The following is a 25,511-nucleotide window of genomic DNA, read 5'->3' as shown; positions in this document are numbered from 1 at the left end:
TTTCCCAGTGTGTTCCTAGCCTGTGTTCCAGACCTCCTGCCGTTGCCCCTGACTACGATCCTTGCTGCCTCCCCCGACCTTCTGCTACGTCCGACCTTGCTCTTGTCTACTCCCTTGTACCGCGCCTATCTTCAGCAGTCAGAGAGGTTGAGCCGTTGCTAGTGGATACGACCTGGTTGCTAACGCCGCTGCAAGACCATCCCGCTTTGCGGCGGGCTCTGGTGAAAACCAGTAGCAGCTTAGAACCGGTCCACTAGCACGGTCCACGCCAATCCCTCTCTGGCACAGAGGATCCACCTCCTGCCAGCCGAATCGTGACAGTAGGATCCACCTCCTGCCAGCCGAATCGTGACAGTAGATCCGGCCATGGATCCCGCTGAAGTTCCACTGCCAGTTGTCGCCGACCTCACCACGGTGGTCGCCCAGCAGTCGCAACAGATAGCGCAACAAGGCCACCAGCTGTCTCAACTGACCGTGATTCTACAGCAGCTACTACCACAGCTCCAGCAATCATCTCCTCCGCCAGCTCCTGCACCTCCTCCGCAGCGAGTGGCCGCTTCCGGCCTACGACTATCCTTGCCGGATAAATTTGATGGGGACTCTAAGTTTTGCCGTGGCTTTCTTTCACAATGTTCCCTGCACTTGGAGATGATGTCGGACCAGTTTCGTACTGAAAGGTCTAAGGTGGCTTTCGTAGTCAGCCTTCTGTCTGGAAAAGCTCTGTTATGGGCCACACCGCTCTGGGACCGCAATGACCCCATCACTGCCTCTGTACACTCCTTTTTCACGGAGATTCGAAGTGTCTTTGAGGAACCTGCCCGAGCCTCTTCTGCTGAGACTGCCCTGCTGAACCTGGTCCAGGGTAATTCTTCCGTTGGCGAGTACGCCATCCAATTCCGTACTCTTGCTTCCGAATTATCTTGGAATAATGAGGCCCTCTGCGCGACCTTTAAAAAAGGCCTATCCAGCAACATTAAAGATGTTCTGGCCGCACGAGAATTTCCTGCTAACCTGCATGAACTTATTCATCTAGCCACTCGCATTGACATGCGTTTTTCCGAAAGGCGTCAGGAGCTCCGCCAGGATTTGGACTTTGTTCGTACGAGGCGTTTTTTCTCCCCGGCTCCTCTCTCCTCTGGTCCTCTGCAATCCGTTCCTGTGCCTCCCGCCGTGGAGGCTATGCAAGTTGACCGGTCTCGCTTGACACCTCAAGAGAGGACACGACGCCGCATGGAGAATCTGTGCCTGTACTGTGTCGGTACCGAACACTTCCTGAAGGATTGTCCTATCCGTCCTCCCCGCCTGGAAAGACGTACGCTGACTCCGCACAAAGGGGAGACAGTTCTTGATGTCTACTCTGCTTCTCCACGCCTTACTGTGCCTGTGCGGATATCTTCCTCCATCTTCTCCTTCTCTACTGTGGCCTTCTTGGACTCCGGATCTGCAGGAAATTTTATTTTGGCCTCTCTCATCAACAGGTTCAACATCCCGGTGACCAGTCTCGCCAGACCCCTCTACATCAATTGTGTTAACAATCAAAGATTGGACTGTACCGTGCGTTACCGCACGGAACCCCTCCTAATGTGCATCGGACCTCATCACGAAAAGATTGAGTTTTTGGTCCTCTCCAATTGCACTTCCGAAATTCTCCTTGGATTACCGTGGCTTCAACGCCATTCCCCAACCCTTGATTGGTCCACAGGAGAAATCAAGAGCTGGGGTACTTCTTGTTTCAAGGACTGTCTTAAACCGGTTCCCAGTACTCCCTGCCGTGACCCTGTGGTTCCCCCTGTAACCGGTCTCCCTAAGGCTTATATGGACTATGCTGACGTATTTTGCAAAAAGCAAGCTGAGACTTTACCTCCTCACAGGCCTTATGACTGTCCTATTGACCTCCTCCCGGGTACTACTCCACCCCGGGGCAGAATTTATCCTCTGTCCGCTCCAGAGACTCTTGCTATGTCTGAATACATCCAGGAAAATTTAAAAAAGGGGTTTATCCGCAAATCCTCCTCTCCTGCCGGAGCTGGATTTTTTTTTGTGTCCAAAAAAGATGGCTCCCTGCGTCCTTGCATTGATTACCGCGGACTTAATAAAATCACGGTAAAGAACCGCTACCCTCTACCTCTTATCTCAGAACTCTTTGATCGCCTTCAAGGTGCCCACATCTTTACCAAACTGGACTTAAGAGGTGCTTATAATCTCATCCGCATCAGGGAGGGGGACGAATGGAAGACTGCATTTAACACCAGAGATGGACACTTTGAGTATCTGGTCATGCCCTTTGGCCTGTGCAACGCCCCTGCCGTCTTCCAAGACTTTGTTAATGAAATTTTTCGTGATCTCTTATATTCCTGTGTTGTTGTGTATCTGGACGATATTCTGATTTTTTCTGCCAACTTAGAAGAACACCGCCAGCATGTCCGCATGGTTCTTCAGAGACTTCGAGACAATCAACTTTATGCCAAAATGGAGAAATGTCTGTTTGAATGTCAATCTCTTCCTTTCCTAGGATACTTGGTCTCTGGCCAGGGATTACAAATGGACCCGGATAAACTCTCTGCTGTCTTGGATTGGCCACGCCCCTCCGGACTCCGTGCTATCCAACGTTTTTTGGGGTTCGCCAATTATTACAGACAATTTATTCCACACTTTTCCACCATTGTAGCTCCTATCGTGGCTTTAACCAAGAAAAATGCCAATCCCAAGTCGTGGTCTCCCCAAGCGGAAGACGCATTTAAACGGCTCAAGTCTGCCTTTTCTTCTGCTCCCGTGCTCTCCAGACCTGACCCATCTAAACCCTTCCTATTGGAGGTAGATGCCTCCTCAGTGGGAGCTGGAGCGGTCCTTCTACAAAAAAATTCTTCCGGGCATGCTGTTACTTGTGGTTTTTTTTCTAGGACCTTCTCTCCGGCGGAGAGAAACTACTCCATCGGGGATCGAAAACTACTGGCCATTAAATTGGCACTTGAGGAATGGAGACATCTGCTGGAGGGATCAAAATTTCCAGTTATCATTTACACCGATCACAAGAATCTCTCCTATCTCCAGTCTGCCCAACGGCTGAACCCTCGCCAGGCCAGGTGGTCGTTGTTCTTTGCCCGTTTTAACTTTGAAATTCATTTTCGCCCTGCCGACAAGAACATTAGGGCCGATGCCCTCTCTCGTTCCTCGGATGCCTCGGAAGCAGAGGTCTCTCCGCAACACATCATTCCTCCTGACTGTCTGATCTCCACTTCCCCAGCCTCCATCAGGCAAACTCCTCCAGGTAAGACCTTCGTTTCTCCACGCCAACGTCTCGGGATTCTCAGATGGGGTCACTCCTCCCACCTCGCAGGCCATGGGGGCATCAAAAAGTCCCTGCAACTCATCTCTCGTTTCTATTGGTGGCCGACTCTGGAGACGGATGTTGTTGATTTTGTGCGGGCCTGTACTGTCTGTGCCCGGGATAAGACTCCTCGCCAGAAGCCTGCTGGTCTCCTTCATCCTCTGCCTGTCCCCGAACAGCCTTGGTCACTGATTGGTATGGACTTTATTACTGACCTACCCCCATCCCGTGACAACACTGTTGTTTGGGTGGTCGTTGATCGATTTTCCAAAATGGCACATTTTATTCCTCTTCCTGGTCTTCCTTCAGCGCCTCAGTTGGCAAAACAATTTTTTGTACACATTTTTCGTCTTCACGGTTTGCCCACGCAGATCGTCTCGGATAGAGGCGTCCAATTCGTGTCTAAATTCTGGAGGGCTCTCTGTAAACAGCTCAAGATTAAATTAAACTTCTCTTCTTCTTATCATCCCCAATCCAATGGGCAAGTAGAAAGAATTAACCAGGTCCTGGGTGACTATTTACGGCATTTTGTTTCCTCCCGCCAGGATGACTGGGCAGATCTTCTACCATGGGCCGAATTCTCATACAACTTCAGAGTCTCTGAATCTTCTGCTAAGTCCCCATTTTTCGTGGTGTACGGCCATCACCCTCTTCCCCCCCTCCCTACTCCCTTGCCCTCTGGTTTGCCCGCTGTGGATGAAGTAACTCGTGATCTTTCCACCATATGGAAAGAGACCCAAAATTCTCTTTTACAGGCTTCATCCCGCATGAAAAGGTTTGCCGATAAGAAAAGAAGAACCCCCCCCATTTTTGCTCCCGGAGACAAGGTATGGCTCTCCGCTAAATATGTCCGCTTTCGTGTCCCCAGTTACAAACTGGGACCACGCTATCTTGGTCCTTTCAAAGTCTTGTGCCAGATTAATCCTGTCTCTTACAAACTCCTTCTTCCTCCTTCTCTTCGTATTCCCAATGCCTTCCATGTCTCTCTCCTTAAACCACTCATCATCAACCGTTTCTCTCCCAAACTTGTTTCTCCCACTCCTGTTTCCGGTTCTTCTGACATCTTCTCCGTAAAGGAGATACTGGCCTCCAAGACGGTCAGAGGAAAAATATTTTTTTTGGTAGATTGGGAGGGCTGTGGTCCTGAAGAGAGATCCTGGGAACCTGAGGACAACATCCTAGACAAAAGTCTGGTCCTCAGGTTCTCAGGCTCCAAGAAGAGGGGGAGACCCAAGGGGGGGGGTACTGTTACGCCGAGCGCTCCGGGTCCCCGCTCCTCCCCGGAGCGCTCGCAACATCCTCGCAATCGCAGCACCCCGGTCAGACCTGCTGACCAGGTGCGCTGCGATACCTCTTCCAGCCGGGATGCGATTCGCGATGCGGGTGGCGCCCGCTCGCGATGCGCACCCCGGCTCCCGTACCTGACTCGCTCTCCGTCGGTCCTGTCCCGGCACGCGCGGCCCCGCTCCTTAGGGCGCGCGCGCGCCGGGTCTCTACGATTTAAAGGGCCACTGCGCCGCTGATTGGCGCAGTTGGTTTAATTAGTGTATTCACCTGTGCACTTCCCTATATAACCTCACTTCCCCTTCCCTTCCTTGCCGGATCTTGTTGCCATCGTGCCAGTGAAAGCGTTTCCCAGTGTGTTCCTAGCCTGTGTTCCAGACCTCCTGCCGTTGCCCCTGACTACGATCCTTGCTGCCTGCCCCGACCTTCTGCTACGTTTGACCTTGCTCTTGTCTACTCCCTTGTACCGCGCCTATCTTCAGCAGTCAGAGAGGTTGAGCCGTTGCTAGTGGATACGACCTGGTTGCTACCGCCGCTGCAAGACCATCCCGCTTTGCGGCGGGCTCTGGTGAAAACCAGTAGCAGCTTAGAACCGGTCCACTAGCACGGTCCACGCCAATCCCTCTCTGGCACAGAGGATCCACCTCCTGCCAGCCGAATCGTGACAGTAGGATCCACCTCCTGCCAGCCGAATCGTGACAGTTACATGTGTGACAAATTTCATGTTAATATCTTTAGCCATTTGGACGTGATGCTGGAACATACATATATACATATACATACACACACACACATATTGGCCCTCATTTTCTAAAGTCCAACCGACTCTTTTTCTCGGTCCTAAATTTTAGTCGCAATGTCTGTGCAACTATTTATGCGACCAAATTTTAGCTGCACAACCGACACTTTAGAAAACATTGTGTTTTGTGTGAAAGTAACTTGTTTTATAACCTGAAAACATTTTGTTCAGTTCAACACTTTTATGAATAAAATATTGAATGCTTTTGTGATAGTTAATGTTTATAAATATTTTTTCTTTTTGACACATTTGCAATATTAGGTTTAAATCAATTTAACACCCAAGCTGATAAACAAGGATAATTCTTGTAATGTTTGAAAAATTATAACACATGAATACTTTTGATTCATGAAAAATTTTTTAAACAAACAAGTCTTAACCATTTTGACTCACACAACTAATTTCTTTAGCTCGGAGTTTGTGCGACATAATTGACTAGTGCAACACAAACAAAAACGTGCAACAGAAAAATTACCCACATGTGCGACAGAATAGTAATTAAGCCTGAAAAAAAAGACGAGTGATATTGAAATCACTCCAGAATAAACACTCCACTCTTAGTAAATCAGGGCCATTGAGTTTTATATATATATAGATAAAAAACTAAATGGGGTTTATATACTAAGAGTGGAGTGTAGGTTTCTTTGTGGGTTTTGATTTCCCACTGGTATTTTCCCAAGGTATTTACTAAGGTTTCCCTACATTTTGCACTTTTCCCTACATTTTGCTTTTTTTACAACTGTTCTGATCTGTCTGGTTTTTCTCAGCTCAAATACAACACTTTTTCTGTGGAAACCTTAGTAAATATGTTGGTATTTTTCAAAGCTGTCGGGACCACGCCCCTTTTGTCGGGACCACGCGCACTTTATCCCGTGGCCACGTCCCCTTTTTTGTTTTTTCTTGTAAAATGGAGGGTTTTGTTTTTTTTGGTCGCAAATTGTGTCGCAAGGGACGTGCGACACAATTTGGGCGCAAAACCCGACAAAAAAGAGTTGGTAAATAAACCCCAATATGTGTGTGTGTGCGTGTGTATGATCCAGCATCACATCTAAACAGCTAAAGATATTAACATGAAACTTGGCACATGCTACTTATATGTCAACAACAAACATAGGATAGATAATTTAACCCTTACTCACCCCCATTTGTGAGGATCGGGGGTTTTGTTTAAAGTCCCATACAAGTCTATGGGAAACATATGTTACTGCATAACTTCCAAACGGCTGGAGATACTTCGATAATACTTGGTCACATGTTACTTATATGTCCACTTAAAATATAGGATAGTTAATTTAACCCTTAACTACCCCCATTTGTGAGGGTCTGGGTTTTTGTTTAAAGTCCCATGCAAATCGATGGGAAATGTATGTTCCCACATAACTTCTGTACGGCTGAAGATATTTCAATAATACCTGGTACACATATTACTTCTTTGTCAAATAAAAATATATGATAGTTAAATTAACCCTTACCTACACCCTTATATAAAAGATGGGTTTTTGTTGAAGCAGTAGATTCTCTCCTCATTAGTATAGAGCAGCGTACTGGTTGAGTCTGACTATAGAGATCCCTTAGACAAGATCCCTTAGTTATACGGAATGACGTGGTTTTAGAGGATAAAAAAATAGTGCATGCAAAAAACTACAGAACAAACCTCATTCAAGTCAATGGGATCCATTGTGACACGTCAGAGAACTGTTCCTTAATGATATGGAGCACAACTGCAATGTGAACTTTGCCTTAGACTTAAGATGTTTTTTTCCCCAATTTTTACTGTGGCCAATTGGTGGAGATGACATATAGGCTCGCCTCTATGAACTCGGGATGCCCTGATAGAGTATCTGAAAACGAGTTTTCCAGACCAGGCAACCCATTTAGCATTTAATAGTAATGTATGTATGAAGACATAAGGTCACAGATAATAGCATTATTGATATTTTATGTCTCATTAAGTTGATTTGTTTGATGTTCTTCTTTCTTACAGATTTCTAAAATAGAGAATATTGGTCACCTGGGAGAGTTGCGAGTGTTAAACCTTGCTCGAAATCAGATAAGCCAGGTAGAAAACTTAATTGGTCTGGACTCTCTGACAGAGCTGAACCTGAGGCATAACAGCATCAGTGTTGTGGTGAGAACTAATATATATATACTTACGCATGTTGGTTACCTAACTTCTGGTAGTTCTGCTGTAAGAAAAGTACAATACCTTTCCATATTCCCTTCTCGGGTGCTCCAACTTTTAGCCATTAGTGGAGAACCATTATTGAAAGTGGGTCCTGTTCTTCATCCAAACATAGAATATACGGTCGATCACCCATTCATATGAATTAGAACCATGTATTATGACTGTAATACCCCTTCTCTACAGAAATGACAAGATTGAATAATCCTCTTAATTTTGTGTTATAATTTATTTGTGTGTACAACAAACAGTATTCAATATGCAAAAATAAAACCATCAAATGATTTCAGTAAGGACACATGAAAAGTGGGAAGTGACCAGGTATGTTAAAAGAGAATTATAAAATCTGGCTCAGTTACATTGATTTACAGGGCCTAAAAGGGGTAATGTATGTACTCTGGGAATGGGGGGCTGTTAGTTACTGGGACAGAAAAGCTAAAATAGACATTGTTAAACATGTTTTTTTTGCATGTATTATGTATAAATGTGTGCTATGTGTACCTATTTTCAATTGGAATTTGCATTGTAGTTCACACTGAAATGTGGCACACACTTTTTGGGGGAGATTTATCATGTTTGTGCATCTCAAATATGCCAGAATGACTTACATGTGACTTATCCTGAGTTTATCACTTGAGAATACTAGTTGGAAATGTATGGCACAGATTGGACTGCATTTTTTGGCAAAATAAGGCTAAAGTGTTAAAAATATGACAAAGTACTCCTAGGCTACCATTGGAATTACTGCAGTGTATTTCACAGCAGTTTTTCTCCTTGAAAAAAACATGTCCTGTGAACTTATACAGAAGGCGGAATATCCACCGCGAAAAGTTCCAGGTGGACATTTTGTGCGCAGCCGGTACCAACTCGGTCAGCACTAGGTCTGCTCGGACATGTTAACAGCAATGCATGTCTGAGTGGATTCTGCTGAAAGAATGAACATGTTTTTTGGGTAGTCTGGAATTTCTATTTCAGCAACACAAGTTTCCCCCACTGGCATGGGAGCTGCTGCATCGGAAATTCAGAGCATCATTTTTCAGCTGGATTCCACTCAGAAATTCCACTGTGAGAATGGGCCCTTGAGTGTTGTATTTTACTTAAGCACTTACCTGTTATGTATGAAGACAATAGTCTCAATGAAATATTATCTAAAGGTGTGAACATAGTGGCAAAAAGAGGTAAAACCCTTGGCAACAGGTTGTCACCGAGTGATTTTGTGAACACGTCTACCAACAGTACCTGGTTACACATAAAAGGCTTTCACAAATGTACCAGAAATAGATGTAATTTGTGTAGATTTGCTGTAAAAACAAATCACTTTGTTTCAACATCCAATGATAAACATTTTCCCATCAAATCATTTTTGAATTGTGACACTACTCATGTCGTATATGTAGTTACATGTAAAACATGCAGGCTCCAATATTTAGGCTGCACAACTAGAAAGCTTAAAAAACGCATATACGAACATGTTCACAATTCACACAATGCGACTTTTAACTCACGCTCTCTATCCGGCTTATCAAAGCACATTGCCGAGGTCCATCAGGGCAATAGTGACTGCATTGAAGTGTGTGGCATAGAAAGGGTGCATCCTCCCCGAAGAGGCGGGGACTGGTCCCGTTTGTTATTAAAGCGCAAAGCTTATTGGATTCTTATGCTTGAGACCCGATTCCCGGCTGGGATGAATTTCCGCAGTGATTTAGCCTATATATATTGAGTTTTGATTTGTATCATTCATTTATATTCGTTTTGGTTTCTCGGGGCTTGCACCGAGTCCAGTGATTAACCAGGTGTAAAGCTCACGTGACCGGCTGGTCACGTGGTGAAATGCTTATCTTGTAACAGATATAAAAAGGCAGCGATAGTAGCAACATGTACCTTGATTAAGGGCTTGCAACAGCCCGAAACGCGTCGGTCTGTGCGTTTTTTAACTCACTATGCACGGGTGTTTTTTGGTTTTTGTCCGTTTTCTTCAATTTTAATGTAACCTCAATAAAATTAGATTTTTACGCCAGTGTTCCTTCCATGAAGTTTTCCCTTGAGTGTTTGTCATACATGAGTATACATTTATAATAAGAACAAATTTTGTTCAGAACCGCAACGTCTGATAAGGGAAATTCTCATTCTTTTTTTTTTTTTTGCAAATGGAGATCCTAATATTACAAATTATGATATGTGGTCTAACAACTCTTCTAGTGCATTACCAGTACTTGAATGCAAGTCTTATGTCTGAATTAATCAATGAAAAATTCTGTATGTGACAGCACAGTATTGAGGTCAGTAGGAGGTTCTCTAGATGCGTACAAATGTTAGAATGAAGTGGAAGAATCGATGTTTAATTCCAACATTAAACCTCCATCATGTTGGCATACAGTGTATTTTAGGTTTATCTGTCCAATTCATTAGAAATCACAAATTAATGCATGGAGTAGCTTGAAAGCCTAACATATTATTTATATCATAGCATTGCGACTGTAAGATAAAATTTTAATTTATAAACTTGTTTTAGAAATGTAATTTTTTTTATTTTCTTTGCTCTCTATTTCTTATTGTTAGCTATAGTGATGCCTGTAGATGAAGTATTTGTCCCCAGAAGCCACTGGCAATATATCCTATGTGAGGCTGCGTTCAGTGTATGAAAATGGTACAGGATACAATTTATGAAAAATTTTTGTTCCAATAATTGTACAGTTCTGTGGAATAATTTAGGGCTGTAACTAACAGTTACTGCTTTACAGTTGCAATAAGAATGATTCAGCACCCCCTTGAAAATGAGGTTTATTTTCAAACTGAACAAACTTTTTACCTTTTTTTCTTTTAAAGCAAACAATAAAAAAAAAAAAATTAAGTGTAGGGATCGACCGATATGGGTTTTTTAGCGCCAATACCGATAATTGGTGGAGGTTAGGGCCGATAGCCGATAACTTATACCGATATTCCGGTATAAGTTATCAGTTATTTACCCTCCGCGACACCGCTGCAGATCATTGATTTAAAGTGGGTGCTTTAAATCAATGAACTGCAGTGGCTTTTGCGATGCCATAGACTGCCGCCGCCACCCGCTACTCTCCCCCTGCCTGTCCGGGGGTCCTGAGTCCTATCACCGCCACCGCTCTGAACCCCCCCCCCCCCCACTGTCGCACCGCGCCGTGTCGCACCCCCCACCGCACCACTCCGGCCCCATTGCCTCCCCCATCCCCGGTTTTATAATTTCCTGTTCCTGGGGCCCGATGTCCACTCTACATCTGGCTCCGGTGGCGTCCTCCTGAGCTGTCACTGTGCGCACTGACGGTGACGTCACGTCACTCGTCATTGCGCACAGCGTAACGCAGGACGCAGCAGGAGCCAGAAGTAGTGTGGACCCCGGGCCCCGGGAACAGGTAATTATAAAACTGGGGATGGGGGAGGCAATGGGGCTGCGGTGGTGCGGTGGGGGGTGCGACGTGGTGTGGTGCGGCAGTGGGGGGGGGGGGGGAGCGGTGGCAGTGATAGGACTCAGGATCCCCGGACAGGCAGGGGGCTGTCGCGGTGCGGGGGGCGGGGCATTATCGGCTTATCGGCAAGGTAAGTCTCCAAATTCAAGTAATTTTCAAATGGTACCTGTCATTAGTAATACAAATAAAATATGTTATAGTATAGTATACATCTTAATACAATTTTGTAACTTTTTTACATTAACCCCATATATTTTGCCCACCAGGGGTCTTCCTTCTGGTCTTGCCAGCATATTGTCTCCTGCAGCAGCCTGGCAGAGACAAAAGTTAGGAAATGCAGGTGGGACCTCAGTGTATAGAGTGTTTAGAGCCAAAGGCTGTCCAGGCATGCTGGGAGTTGTAGTTTTGCAACAGCTGGAGGCACACTGGTTGGAAATCATTGCTGTAGAGTCATGATGCCTCTGTGTCCTTGACAAAGCCGAACCCATCGGCGAAACGTCGGACAGGCTAACCATGCTATTTTAATTAGCAGTGTGCTGAACCGTATAAACACCCAAGCGTATGCTTATCTATGGAAGCATTCTCTCTGCTGTCAAAATATGGATCTATCTACAGCATGCCACATATGAATAAAGGGAGCTATATGCATTCCTATATATAATACCAGTGCAGCAGCACAATACCGGCGGCACACTGTGTTTTTCAACAAGTTTGTTATTATTTGGGTCACACACTCTACGGAGTTCATTAAAGTTTAATCACTAATTAGATTTAAGTGGGGGTATCTTAGATAGGGGGTATTATCTGAGGGTTTTTCTTCCCACAGTTTGTATTTTTTATTTAATTACCCCGGAGCCTGCGGGAGATGTATTAAAACCAGAACTACACAAAGTGGTACCGTTAAAAACTACAGCTCATGGCGCAAAAAGCAAACCCTAAAACAGCTCTGTAGGTGGAAAAATAAAAAAAGTTATGGGGCTGAGAACATGGTAATGAACACAGTTTTTTAGGTAAAATTCTTTTTTTTTTTTTTAACAATAAAACGAAACAAAAATTATTCAAGTTTGGTATCATTGGAATCATACTGACCCATAGAATAAATATGCAATGTCTCATTTAGCGTATTTTGAACTCCGAAAAAATTATTACCCTACAAATTTGTGCAATTCCATATTTTTTTCAATTTTGACCTGTGTATAATTTCTTTCTGGCTTTGTAATACATTGTATGAAAAAAAAAATGTGTTTCAAGATTTCCTTAAAGGGGTACTCGGCTATTTTAAATCTAATCCCATTTATACAGGATAGGGGATAAGTGGCTAATCGCAGGGGGTTTGACTGCTGGGACCCCCTCGATCACCTGTACGGCACCCTGGCTCTCCTTGTACATGGAGCAGAGGCCAGCACACCCCCTATGATCATCTGCATGGGAGAGCTGAAGATACACAAACTCTGTACTTGCGTATCTTTATCTCTCCCATAGAGATATATGAAGGGGCATGTTGACCCCATCTTCATAAAAGAGAGGGGAGAGGGGTTAAAGGGGTTGTGCGCTGCCCTGACTTTCGGAATGACACACAGGTCCCAGCGCATGCACCTCTTATCTTTCATATGTAAGCGCCGACCGACATTACAGAGCGAGCGCTCTGTCTGACACCTCTGTGCGCCCGGGCAATACTGGAGTCTCTAGGGAATGCAGAAGCGCCCAGTGCGTCTCCCGCATGGGGAGAAGTAAGAGGAGAAGGCGCACAGAGGCTTCAGACAGTTGAAGTGAGCGCTCGCGCTCTGTAAAGAAATGTTGGTCGGCGCTTACATATGAAAGATAAGGGGCGCATGTGCTGGGACCTGTGTGTCAATCACACAGCGGTCCCAGCGCTGGTATACAGGGTGTAGGCGTGGCGGCCGCGGGGCATAGCGAACCCCTGGCCCGCCTATCTGACTGTCAGTGTCTGCATATAAAAGTGTTTTTTGAGCTAATAAAAGCCATAATAAGAGGGATAAAAGTAAGGCTGAAGACATATTTTACACACCATACACAAATGTGGTTAGGTTATATGCCCCAAACCTCATGACAGTGGCGCTTTAAGGTCTTTGGTTTTGGAAACTTTAGATTGTAACTGGAGTGAAAATTGGCTTAAGGATCGTACCCAGAGAGTAATGGTCAATGGTTTGTACTCTGATTGGTCCCGAGTTATTAGTGGTGTACCCCAAGGTTCAGTACTGGGCCGCTATTGTTTATTTATTAATGATATAGAAGATGGGATTAACAGCTCTGTTTATATTTTTGCAGATGACACCAAGCTTTGTAGCACGGTACAGTCTATAGAGAATGTGCATAAGTTACAAGATGATTTGGATAGATTAAGTGTCTAGACATCCACTTGGCAAATGAGGTTTAATGTGGATAAATGTAAAGTTATGCATCTGGGTACTAATAACCTGCATGCATCGTATGTCTTAGGGGGGTTAAACTGTGAGAGTCACTGGTAGAGAAGGATCTGGGTGTACTTGTAGGTCATAGACTACAGAATAGCATGCAATGTCAGGCAGCTGCTTCTAAGGCCAGCAGGATATTGTCATGTATCAAAGAGGCATGGGCTCAAGGGACAGGGGCATAATACTACCCTTTTATAAAGCATTGGTACGGCTTTACCTGAAATATGCTGTTCAGTTTTGGTCACCAGTTCATAAAAGGGGCATTGTGGTGCTGGAGAAGGTTCCAAGACGCTTGACTAAACTTATGTGGGACATAGAACATCTTAGCTATGAGGAAAGATTAAAAGAATTACATTTATTTAGTCTAGAGAAGAGACATTTAAGGGGGGATATGATCAACGTATCTAAGTATATAAATGGCCCATACAAAAAATATGTGGAAAATCTGTTCCATGTTAAACCCCTCAAAGGGCAAGGGGGCACTCCCTCTGGAGAAGAAAAAATTTGGTCTCAAGGGGCGACACTCCTTCTTTACCATAAGAACTGTGAATATATGGAACAGTCTACCTCAGGAACTGGTCATAGCAGAAACAGTTGAAAGCTTTAAAACAGGGTTAGATACATTCCTAGAACAAAATAACATTAATGCTTATGCAGAAATATAATCACATCCCTTGCCCTTCATCCCACCATACTCCTTCTCTTCAATTCTTTGGTTGAACTTATGTCTTTTTTCGATCGTACTAACTATGTAACATTTACCAAGGGACATGTGCAACATAAGTGAATCCTGCATTAGGAAAGTATACATACACATCAAAAATACCAACAATAAATTAATTTAGTAAATCTGCCATGTTGCAAGTCTGTTAATATTTTAGGTAATCAAAGAACGCAATTCAACTACAAAATGAGAACTCTGCCTAAGAATATATTCACGTCGCGGATACAGTGTGGATTTTAAATTCCCTATTAGGGTATGTTCACACATACAGGATTCTGCGCAGATTTGATGCACAGGATTTGTAAGTGCCGATTAGAAGCTGTGCTCAGTCATTTAGTTTACATTGAAATCTGCAGCAGAAAATCCTGTGAATCAAATCTGCGTATGTGTGAATGTACCCTTAACCCCTTAAGGAGCAAGGGCATACCTGTACGCCCGTGGGGACTGGAAAGGGGTGACTGCTTATATCTTTCAGCAGACACCCCGTGAAAAATGCCCAGGGGGGTCCTGAATTCACACCGGCGATTTGCAGAGATTCCGGTTCATACTGAATATAAGGGGGGAACGAGGTTATCCAAGACACTCACGATCCCCCTGAAGGGATACGAGTGAGGTGACAGGGTTGCCACCCCTCCTATCCCTGCTATTGGTCGTTCAGAAGCAACGACCAATAGCAGATCGAGGGCAGGAGGGTTAACGTTCGGTTCCCCCGCTCTGCCCACCCACGGTTGTCGGGCAGAACGGGGGAACCGACGGGGACCTGCGCCGAAGGTCAACTTACCATCGGCGGCGGTAGCGGGCGGGGATCGACGGCAGCAGAGGATGGCGATGCGGCTCCCTGGATCCTACGGAAGCCGGTGAGTTGCCTAGCAACATCTGGAGGGCTACAGTTTGGAGACCACTATACAGTGGTCTCTAAACTGTAGCCCTCCAGCTGTTGCAAAACTACAACTCCCAGCATGCTTAGACAGCTGTTTGGGCATGCTGGGATTTGTAGTTTTACAACAGCTGGAGGGCTACAGTTTGGAGATCACTGTGCAGTGATCTCTAAACTTCGGCCCTCTAGATCTGGCAAAACTACAACTCCTAGCATGCCCACACAGCAGTTTTCTGTCTGGGCATCCTGGGATTTGTAGTTTTGCAACATCTGGGCCACAGTTTGGAGATCACTGTGCAGTGGTCTCTAAACTGTAGCCCTCCAGATGTTGCAAAACTGCAAATCCCAGCATGCCCAAACAGCAAACAGCTGTCTCGGCATGACGGGAGTTGTAGTTGCGTTCCTCCAGCTGTTGCATAACTACATCCCCCAGTATGCCCTTCGGCGATCAGTACATGCTGGGAGTTGTAGTTTTGCAACAGCTGGAGGCACACTGGTTGGAAAATACTGAGTTAGGTAACAGAACCTAACTGAAGGTTTTCCAACCAGTGTGCCTCCAGCGGTCGGTCAGTGCATGCTGGGAGTTGTAGTTTTGAAACGGCTGTAAGCTTGCCCCCCCCCCCCCCAATGTGAATGTACAGGGTACATTCACATGGGCGGGTCTACAGTGAATTTCCTGCTTCAAGTTTGAGCTGCAGTGCGAATGTACCCTAAAAACACTACACTACACTAACACATAATAAAGGGTAAAACACTACATATACACCCCTTACACTGCCCCCCCCCCCCCCCAATAAAAATGAAAAACTTATCGTACGGCAGTGTTTCCAAAAGGGAGCCTCCAGCTATTGCAAAACAACAACTCCCAGCATTTCCGGACAGCCACTGACTGTCCAGGCATGTTGAGAGTTTAGCAACAGCTGGAGGCACCCTGTTAGCGGTATTCTACACCAGTGATTCCCAATGTCCACCCCTATGCGCAATCCATAATTTAGTCCTCAAATGCGCATGGCGCTCTCACTTCGGAGCCCTGTCGTATTTCAAGGAAACAGTTTAGGGCCACATATGGGATATTACCGTATTCGGGAAAAATTGCACTACAAATTTTGGGGGGCTTTTTCTCCTTTTACTCCTTATGAAAAGTTAAAGTTGGGGGCAACACCAGCATGTTAGTGTAAATTTTTTTTATTTTTTTACACTAACAGGCTGGTGTTGCCCCATACTTTTTATTTTCACAAGCGGAAAAAGGAAAAAAAGACCCCCAAAATTTTTAACGCAATTTCTCCTGAGTACAGAAATTCCCCATATGTGGACGTAAAATGCTCTGAGGATGCACAACATGGCTCAGGATTGAGAGCGCACTATGTACATTTGAGGTCTAAATTGGTGATTTGCACAGGGGTGGCTGATTTTACAGCGGTTCTGACATAAACGCTAAATAATAAATACCCACATGTGACCCCATTTTGGAAGGTGTTTGAAGAATTTTCATTAAAGTTGGAAAGGAAAATGAAAAAAAAAATTTCACTAAAATGCTGGTGTTCCCCTAAATTTTTCATTTTCACAAGGGAAAATAGGAAAACAGCCCCCCCAAAATTTGTACCCCATTTCTTCTGAGTTAGAACATACCCCATATGTTGATGTAAAGGGCTCTGCGGGCGAACTACAATGCTCGGAAGAGAAGGAGGGGGGGGGGCTGTGTAATCGCACATGGCCCTCGACTTCCATTCCAAACAAATTCTCTCTCCAAAAGCTCAATGGCGCTCCTCCTCTTCTGAGCATTGTAGTGTGCCAGCAGAGCACTTGACGTCCACACATGGGGTATTTCCATACTCAGGAGAAAATGACCCCCAAAATGTGTAACCCCATTTCTTCTATTACCCCTTGTAAAAATTAAAAATTTGGGGAAAGACCAGCATCTTAGTGAAAACATTTTTTTCTTCATTTACACATGTGTTGTTGTTGTTGTTGTTGTTTTTTTTTTTTTTTTTTTTGCTGTTCTGGCACCAAAGGGGCTTCCTAAGTGTGACATGCCCTCAAAATTTGCGTTCCAAAAGCCAAATGTGACTCCTTCTCTTCTAAGCATTGTAGTTTGCCCGCAGAGCATTTTACATCCTAACATGGGGTATTTCCATACTTCGAAGAGGTGGGGTTACAAAAACTGCACTTTAGTGAAAAAATTTTTTTTTTTCATTTACACATCCGACTTTAACAAAATGTCATCAAACACCTGTGGGATGTTAAGGATCACTGGACCCTTGTTATGTGCCTTGAGGGGTGTAGTTTCCAAAATGGTATGCCATGTGGTTTTTTTTCTGCTATTCTGGCACCATAGGGGCTTGCTAAATGCGACATGCCCCCCAAATACCATTTCAGCAAAATTCACTCCCCAAAATTCCATTGTTGCTCCTTCCCTTCTGAGCCCTCTACTGCGCCCGCCTAACACTTGATATTCACATATGAGGTATTTCCCTACTCGAGAGAAAAAATTTGGGGGGCTTTTTTTCTTATTACCCCTTGTAAAAATTCAAAAACTGTGTCTACAAGAACATGCGAGTGTAAACAATGAAGATTTTGAATTTTCTCCTTCACTTTGCTGCTATTCCTGTGAAACACCTAAAGGTTTAACACACTTACTGAATGTCATTTTGAATACTTTGAGGGGTGCAGTTTCTATAATTGGGTCATTTATGGGGTATTTCTGATATGAAGACCCTTCAAATCCACTTCAAAACTGAACTGGTCCCTGAAAAATTCAGATTTGGACAATTTTGTGAACAATTGGAAAATTGCTGCTGAACTTTGAAGCCCTCTGATGTCTATGTGAATCAATATATAATTTATTTGGGATGTCTATTTCCCTTAAAAGCAGAGAGCTTCAAAGTTAGAAAAATGAAAAATGTTCTATTTTTTCATCAAATTTTGGAATGCAAGTACCGACAAAAATTTACCACTAACATGAAGTAGAATATGTCACGAAAAAGCAATTTCGGAATCAGAATGAAAAGTAAAAGCATCCCAGAGTTATTAATGCTTAAAGTGACAGCAGTCAGATGTACAAAAAACGCTCTGGTCCTTAACCCCTTAAGGACCAAGGGCGTACAGGTACGCCTTTGCTCCCTGGTACTTAAGGACCAAGGGCGTACCTGTACGCCCGTGGGAATTTCCGTCTCCGCCGCGCGCCGGGCGGGGATCGCGCCGGGGTGACTGCTGATATCTATCAGCAGGCACCCCGCGCAAATGCCCAGGGGGGTCATTAGACCCCCCCCATGTCGGCGATCGGCGCAAATCGCAAGTGAATTCACACTTGCGATTTGCGCCGATTCCGGGTCATACGGGTCTATGGTGACCCGGAATAGAAGGGGGATCGCGGGTGTCCTAGACACCCACGATCCCCCTGTAGCGATAGGAGTGAGGTGGCAGGGTTGCCACCCCTCCTATCTCTGCTATTGGTGGTCTAGACGCGACCACCAATAGCAGATCGGGGGCGGAGGGGTTTACTTTCGGTTTCCCCGTCCTGCCCACCCACAATAGGCGGGGCAGAACGGGGAAACCGACAGGGACCGGCGCCGAAGATCCACTTACCCATCGGCGACGGCAGCGGCGACGATCAGCGGCGGCAGCGGACGACGATCGACGGAAGAAGAGGACCGCGATGCAGCTCCCTGGATCCAACGGAAGCCAGTGAGTTACTTAGCAACATCTGGAGGGCTACAGTCTGAGACCACTATAGTGGTCTCTAAACTGTAACCCTCCAGATGTTGCAAAACTACAACTCCCAGGATGCCCAGAGAGCTGTTTAGGCTTGCTGGGAGTTGCAGTTTTGCAACAGCTGGAGGTCTACAGTTTGAGACGACTGCAAAGTGATCTCTATACTGTGCACCTCCAGATCTTGCAAAACTACAACTCCCAGCATGCCCAGACAGCAGTTTGCTGTCTGGGCATGCTGGGAGTTGTAGTTTTGCAACATCTGGAGGTCCACAGTTTGGAGACCACTATGCAGTGGTCTCTAAACTATAGCTCTACAGAGGTTGCAAAACTGCAACTCCCAGCAAGCCTAAACAGCAAACAGCTGTCTCTGCATGCTGGGAGTTGTAGTTGCGATCCCTCCAGCTGTTGCATAACTACATCTCCCAGCATGCCTTTCGGCGATCAGTACATGCTGGGAGTTGAAGTTTTGCAACAGCTGGAGGCACACTGGTTGGAAAATACTGAGTTAGGTAACAGAACCTAACTGAAGGTTTTCCAACCAGTGTGCCTCCAGCTGTTGCAAAAGTACAACTCCCAGCATGCACGGTCTGTCAGTACATGCTAGGAGTTGTAGTTTTGAAACAGCTGGAGGTTTGCCCCCCCATGTGAACGTACAGGGTACATTCACACTGGTGGGTTTACAGTAAGTTTTCTGCTTCAAGTTTGGGCTGTGGCAAATTTTTCACCGCAGCGCAAACTCCTAGCGGTAAATTCACTGTAAACCTGTGCCAGTGCGAATGTACCCTAAAAACACTACACTACACTTACACATAATAAAGAGTAAAACACAACATATACACCCCCTTACACTGTCCCCCTAATAAAAAATAAAAAACGTATTGTACGGCAGTGTTTCCAAAACAGAGCCTCCAGCTGTTGCAAAACAACAACTCCCAGCATTTCCGGACAGCCACTGACTGTCCAGGCATGCTGGGAGTTTACCAACAGCTGGAGGCACCCTGTTTGGGAATCACTGGCGTAGAATACCCCTATGTCCACCCCTGTGCAATCCCTAATTTAATCCTCAAGTGCCACATATGGGGTATCTCCGTACTCGGGAGAAATTGCACTACAAATTTTGGGGGGCTTTTTTTTCCTTATACCCCTTATGAAAAAGAAAAGTTGGGGTCTACACCAGCCTGTTAGTGTAAAAAAAAATTTTTTTTTACACTAACATGCTGGTGTTGTCCTTTACTTTTTATTTTCACGGGAGGTAAAAGGAAAAAAAGACCCCCAAAATTTATAACACAATTTCTCCTGAGTACGGAGATACCCCATATGTGGGCGTAAAATGCTCTGCGGACGCACAACAAGGCTCAGGAGTGAGAGCGCACTATGTACATTTGAGGCCTAAATTGGTGATTTGCACAGGGGTGGCTGATTTTACAGTGGTTCTGACATAAACACAAAACAATAAATACAGACATGTGACCCCATTTTGGAAACGACACCCCTCACGGAACGTAACAAGGGGTATAGTGAGCCTGAACACCCCACAGGTGTTTGACAAATTTTCATTAAAGTTGGATGGGAAAGTGAAAAAAAAAAATTTTTTTTCACTAAAATGCTGGTGTCACCCTAAATTTTTCATTTTCACAAGGGAAAATAAAAAAAAGCCCCCCAAAATTTGTAACCCAATTTCTTCTGAGTAAGAGCATACCCCATATGTGGATGTAAAGTGCTCTATGGGTGCACTACAATGCTCAGAAGAGAAGGAGCACCATTGGGATTTTGAAGAGAAAATTTGTCCGGAATTGAAGGCCACTTGTGTTTACAAAGCCCCCATGGTACCAGAACAATGGACCCCCCCCATATGTGACCCCATTTTGGAAACTACACGCCTCATGTAATGTAATAAGGGGCGCAGTGAGCTTTTATGCCCCACAGGTGTCTGACAGATTTTTGGAACAGTGATCCGTGAAAATGAAAAATTTAATTTTCCATTTGCACAGCCCACTGTCCCAAAGATCTGTCAAACGCCAGTGGGGTGTAAATGCTCACTGCGCCACTTATTAAATTCTGTGAGGGGTGTAGTTTCCAAAATGGGGTCACATGTGGGGGGGGGGTCCACTGTTCTGGCACCACGGGGGGCTTTGTAAATGCACATGGCCCCTGACTACCATTCCAAACAAATTCTCTTTCCAAAAGCTCAATGGTGCTCCTCCTCTTCTGAGCATTGTAGTTCGCACGTAGTGCACTTCAGGTCCACTTATGGGGTACCTCCATACTCAGAAGAGATGGGGTTACAAATTTTGGGGGGTATTTTCTGCTATTAACCCTTGCAAAAATGTGAAATTTGGGGGGAAACACACATTTTAGTGAAAAAAATATATATATTTTTTTACATATGCAAAAGTCGTGAAACCCGTGTGGGGTATTAAGGCTCACTTTATTCCTTGTTACGTTCCTCAAGGGGTCTAGTTTCCAAAATGGTATGCCATGTGTTTTTTTTTGCTGTTCTGGCACCATAGGGGCTTCCTAAATGCAACATGCCCCCCAAAAACCATTTCTGAAAAACGTACTCTCCAAAATCCCCTTGTCGCTCCTTCGCTTCTGAGCCCTCTACTGCGCCCGCCGAACACTTTACATAGACATATGAGGTATGTGCTTACTCGAGAGAAATTGGGCTACAAATATAAGTATACATTTTCTCCTTTTACCCCTTGTAAAAATTAAAAAATCGGGTTTACAAGAACATGCGAGTGTAAAAAATAAAGATTGTGAATTTTCTCCTTCACTTTGCTGCTATTCCTGTGAAACACCTAAAGGGTTAAAACACTTACTGATTGTCATTTTGAATACTTTGGGGGGTGTAGTTTTTATAATGGGGTCATTTGTGGGGTATTTCTAATGGGAAGACCCTTCAAATCCACTTCAAACCTGAACTGGTCTCTGAAAAAAGCGAGGTTCAAAATTTTGTGAAAAATTGGAAAATTGCTGCTGAACTTTGAAGCCCTCTGGTGTCTTCCAAAAGTAAAAACACGTCAATTTTATGATGCAAACATAAAGTAGACATATTGGAAATGTGAATAAAATAAAAAAATATTTTGAATATCCATTTTCCTTACAAGCAGAGAGCTTCAAAGTTAGAAAAATGCAAAATTTTCAAATTTTCCATCAAATTTGGGGATTTTTCACCAAGAAAGGATGCAAGTTACCACTAAATTTTACCACTATGTTAAAGTAGAATATGTCACGAAAAAACAATCTCGGAATCAGATTGATAACTAAAAGCATTCCAGAGTTATTAATGTTTAAAGTGACAGTGGTCAGATGTGCAAAAAACGCTCTGGTCCTAAGGTGTAAAATGGCCTGGTCCTTAAGGGGTTAAAGGACAGCTGTAGTGGAACACTTTTATATATTCCTGTGCCTGACCCTCAAAAATAAACAAAATAAACGTATACATACCTTCCTACGAGCCTTGGTCCGGCACAGGCCTCACGGTCCGGCAGTGCTGACCTCATTCCACTTCCTTGGAACGGGGACGCCGTAGAGCCGTCGGCGTATCACCGGCCGCAGCGATGTCCCGCCCCGGCCTGTGATAGGCTCAGCCCACTTTTATGTAAGAAGCCGGCCAGAGCTCCTTACATGACAGTGGACTCAGCCTATCCCAAGGAAGTGGAATGAGGTCAGCACTGCCGGACTGTGAGGCCTGTGCCGAACCAACGGGGGCTTGTAGGAAGGTATGTATAAGTTTATTTTGTTTATTTTTGAAACCCGGGCACGGGAATATATAAAAGTGTTCCACTACAGTTGCCCTTTAAGGTGAAAATGGGCTTGGTCCTTAAGGGGTTAAAGTTAATTAGGAACATTTTCAACAAATCACTTGTTTTCTCAATGTCCAAGCAAGGGCTTCATTAGTGGCATCAGGTGTGCTTGAGGTAAAAGAGGCCAAATACCTGGAGTGGATAGGGCTTTGTTGCCTTTGATGTCATGTTAGAAATATGTAGAGAGGGTCCAAAAAGTTAAGAGAAGAGATTATTGCCTTGCCAAAACAAGGAAAGTATACAGAAATATATCAAATGTACGGATTGGTACTACCTGGATGTAGCGTATGATGAAGCTGCCACCAGACATTTAAGAACCAGGTACAAAAATAAAGACATACACACCTCTACTGACCTTGAGGACGTGCCAGTATGTTAATTTGGCCACTACTAAAGTTTCTGTAGACTTCATAGTACATTGGCCTTCTAACCCCCTTCACCTCTTTGGACCTCATATTAAGAGTTCCCATGAGTAGCTTCCAAATGCAAATTCAACACTTGAAACACTCCAGACTTTTTATCTCTCTTAGGGTTAGACCATTGGGCAGCCTGCAGCACCTCTCTAGCCTGCTTTTCTGTAGTGGGCAGCTTGGCATGTACAGGCCCAAATGACCTCAGGAGCAAGGCCATGACATGTGCTGAGGGCAGGCTTCAAATGGGATACTAAATAAAGCCAAGGCGATCATGTAACTCACTGATGGGCAGCCACAGAGCGGGGACATGGTGCTGGAAAACAGCAGTACTTCCAATGGGGAGAGTGTCTCTATTATCCCAGGAGCCATGCAAAATTTGTAACTAGAGTACATTATGAAATAAATAGCATAACTTTAGAAAGTGGCGTAATTAAAAATTAAAAAATGTAAATGAAAAAAAAATTTAATTCTGTAAAAATTTAGCATGTTAGTTTATGCTGTGAAAATTCAGTGCAGTTTTTTATTGTTGACTTTAGTTATTGCAGATTTTGCTGGGGGTCCACAACAACAATGTGTGCATTTGCAGATTTCAAATATAATTTAGCAGCAAATCCAAAAAATCTCCACACTTTTCATATTTTGTGTATATATTTGCTGCAGAAAATATGCTGCAAAATATGCATGTGTAAATGCACCCTAATAACCCGTTTAATAAGGTGTTTCCCGGTAATGCCATGTGTCAAACAGTTTTTGTGTTGCAAGAAACTGCCGATCAGTCAATTGGTCGATTTACTTTTGAGCCTGTAAAAAATGGAGGAACTATGTAAAAAATGACTTTAAAGGGGTACTCCAGGGAACTAAACCCATAGCCCATCCTTTCCCTCTCACCAGCCTATGTATTTGTCTAAATATCATTCATTAGCTATATACAGCAGTTTTCCTCTTTCAGCTGTCACTTACATGCAGGAAGTGTGAGGAAAACATCATCCAGCCAACTACTGTGTCTTGACAGGAGGGTGGGGGCTAGTTCAGTGAGGGGTTTACACAGAGACAAGCACCATGTGGTTCCTGGCTTCACAGCCACAGCTCCCCTCCCCCTCCCCTCTCCTCTCTGTGTGCCATGAGAGAAGCTAACTAACGGCTGCCATTCAAAGTATAACATGATTTATTGCTGGAGGAAGGATGAAATGACCTGTACAGTGTGTGAGCTACAGTGTGTACATGCACACCGATAGTGAAAGCAATTGGCTGGCAGCCATTACAGAGAGCTGCACTGACTTCTGGGAGTTGTAGCCTGTGCTGCAAACAAGGAAAGCAAATATTTAGGAGACCAAAGGAGCTGCAAAAACCACATGAATAACTACAGGGGACACAGAACAGGTACTGTGGTGACTTTGGGGCATTTATTTATTTTTTTCTTAACTTCCCCGGACTACCCCTTTAATTCCTAAACTGTGAATGCAGTGTTTTTGCATTTGTATGGGTAGATAGTTTTTACATAGATTTATATTCTGACATATGTTGAAGAAGTCATGAAATATAAATGATATATTTGTCCATGGCATATTTTATGCATGAAATATTGACCATGTGATGGTCCTAATAAAAGAGCCGGAAACAATAGGCTGCAAAGGTCATGTTATACTGTGCTCATCTTTTATATCTTGTGTCATGCGTGAATTGTTCTTGCAGTCTTCCAAGGCTGTGTCATGTTAGGAACTCACTATAAAATCCAATTTACTGCTCTGTAGCTGATCAGTCTTCTTGCCAGTGTAAACTGCTGAGCCTGCATGTTGGCTTCTGAAAGCACGGACCTCTCCTCCCCACCCATCATCCCTCTGCTGTTCACCTTGCCAGTGTAGCTGGCTCTGCAGAACAGCTCTGCCTCCGATAGCCACCACACTGAGGCGTAACACTCCCCTGTGATTGATGCTGCAGCAGGACCATTACAATTAGCAGAGGGTGCTGGATCAGCTGAGCAGATGTTACAAGGCTACGTCACATAATCCCACTGATGTAGTCCATTTGTGCTTCCTTTTAGAGAGATGTGGATACTTTGCCCAGCCTTCAGATTCTTTATCTCAGCTTTAACAACATATCAAGGTAAGGCACGGACACATTTGACGTCTTGATGCATGACTGCGTTTTGAATGCTGTGTAATGTAGAAGGAGGGGGATAAGGGATGTCCTTGCTATGCTGCACAGTATACACAGAGCCTGCAGACAAGAAGAGCATGTTTGTTGCCTTTGGCTTTGAAAAGCAGCTGCCACACCTACCAACTGCATTCAGTTACAAAGCTTAGAACATGGACTTGTGGCTTTTAATCCTTTTGAACGTCTTTGATGAAAAAGGATAATGTCATGTTTTATGAAGCTGCCAAGCCTATGCAGCATGCTTTGTGGTGGCTGAAGATTGTAGGCCTCTCGATTTACTAGAAGTTCTGCTGCCATCAGTCTCGTGCACATTGTTAGTGTCAGTAATAAAGAACATACTTGCATAGGGTAAACCTAGTGT

The 25,511-nt window shown here is 44.4% G+C and overlaps 1 protein-coding gene across 2 annotated transcripts in view; it reads left to right on the top strand.

Annotated features, from left to right (window-relative positions):
- LRRC49 (leucine rich repeat containing 49) overlaps positions 1 to 25,511 on the top strand; it is a 188,266-nt gene that overhangs the window by 55,465 nt on the left and 107,290 nt on the right. For both annotated transcript variants that reach the window (XR_008892515.1, XM_056572477.1), the window contains exons 8-9: positions 7,396 to 7,539; positions 25,038 to 25,099. Coding sequence is in view for 1 of the 2 variants with exons in the window: in XM_056572477.1 (XP_056428452.1) it covers positions 7,396 to 7,539; positions 25,038 to 25,099 (206 nt within the window). In the remaining variant the exon portion in view is untranslated. The remainder of the gene's footprint in view (positions 1 to 7,395; positions 7,540 to 25,037; positions 25,100 to 25,511) is intronic.

The sequence above is a fragment of the Hyla sarda genome, chromosome 4 (assembly GCF_029499605.1).
Source record: "Hyla sarda isolate aHylSar1 chromosome 4, aHylSar1.hap1, whole genome shotgun sequence".
In the NCBI taxonomy this organism is placed as follows: domain Eukaryota; kingdom Metazoa; phylum Chordata; class Amphibia; order Anura; family Hylidae; genus Hyla; species Hyla sarda.
Note: the sequence above shows the minus strand (reverse complement) of the source record. Positions and strands in the feature narration are given on the sequence as shown.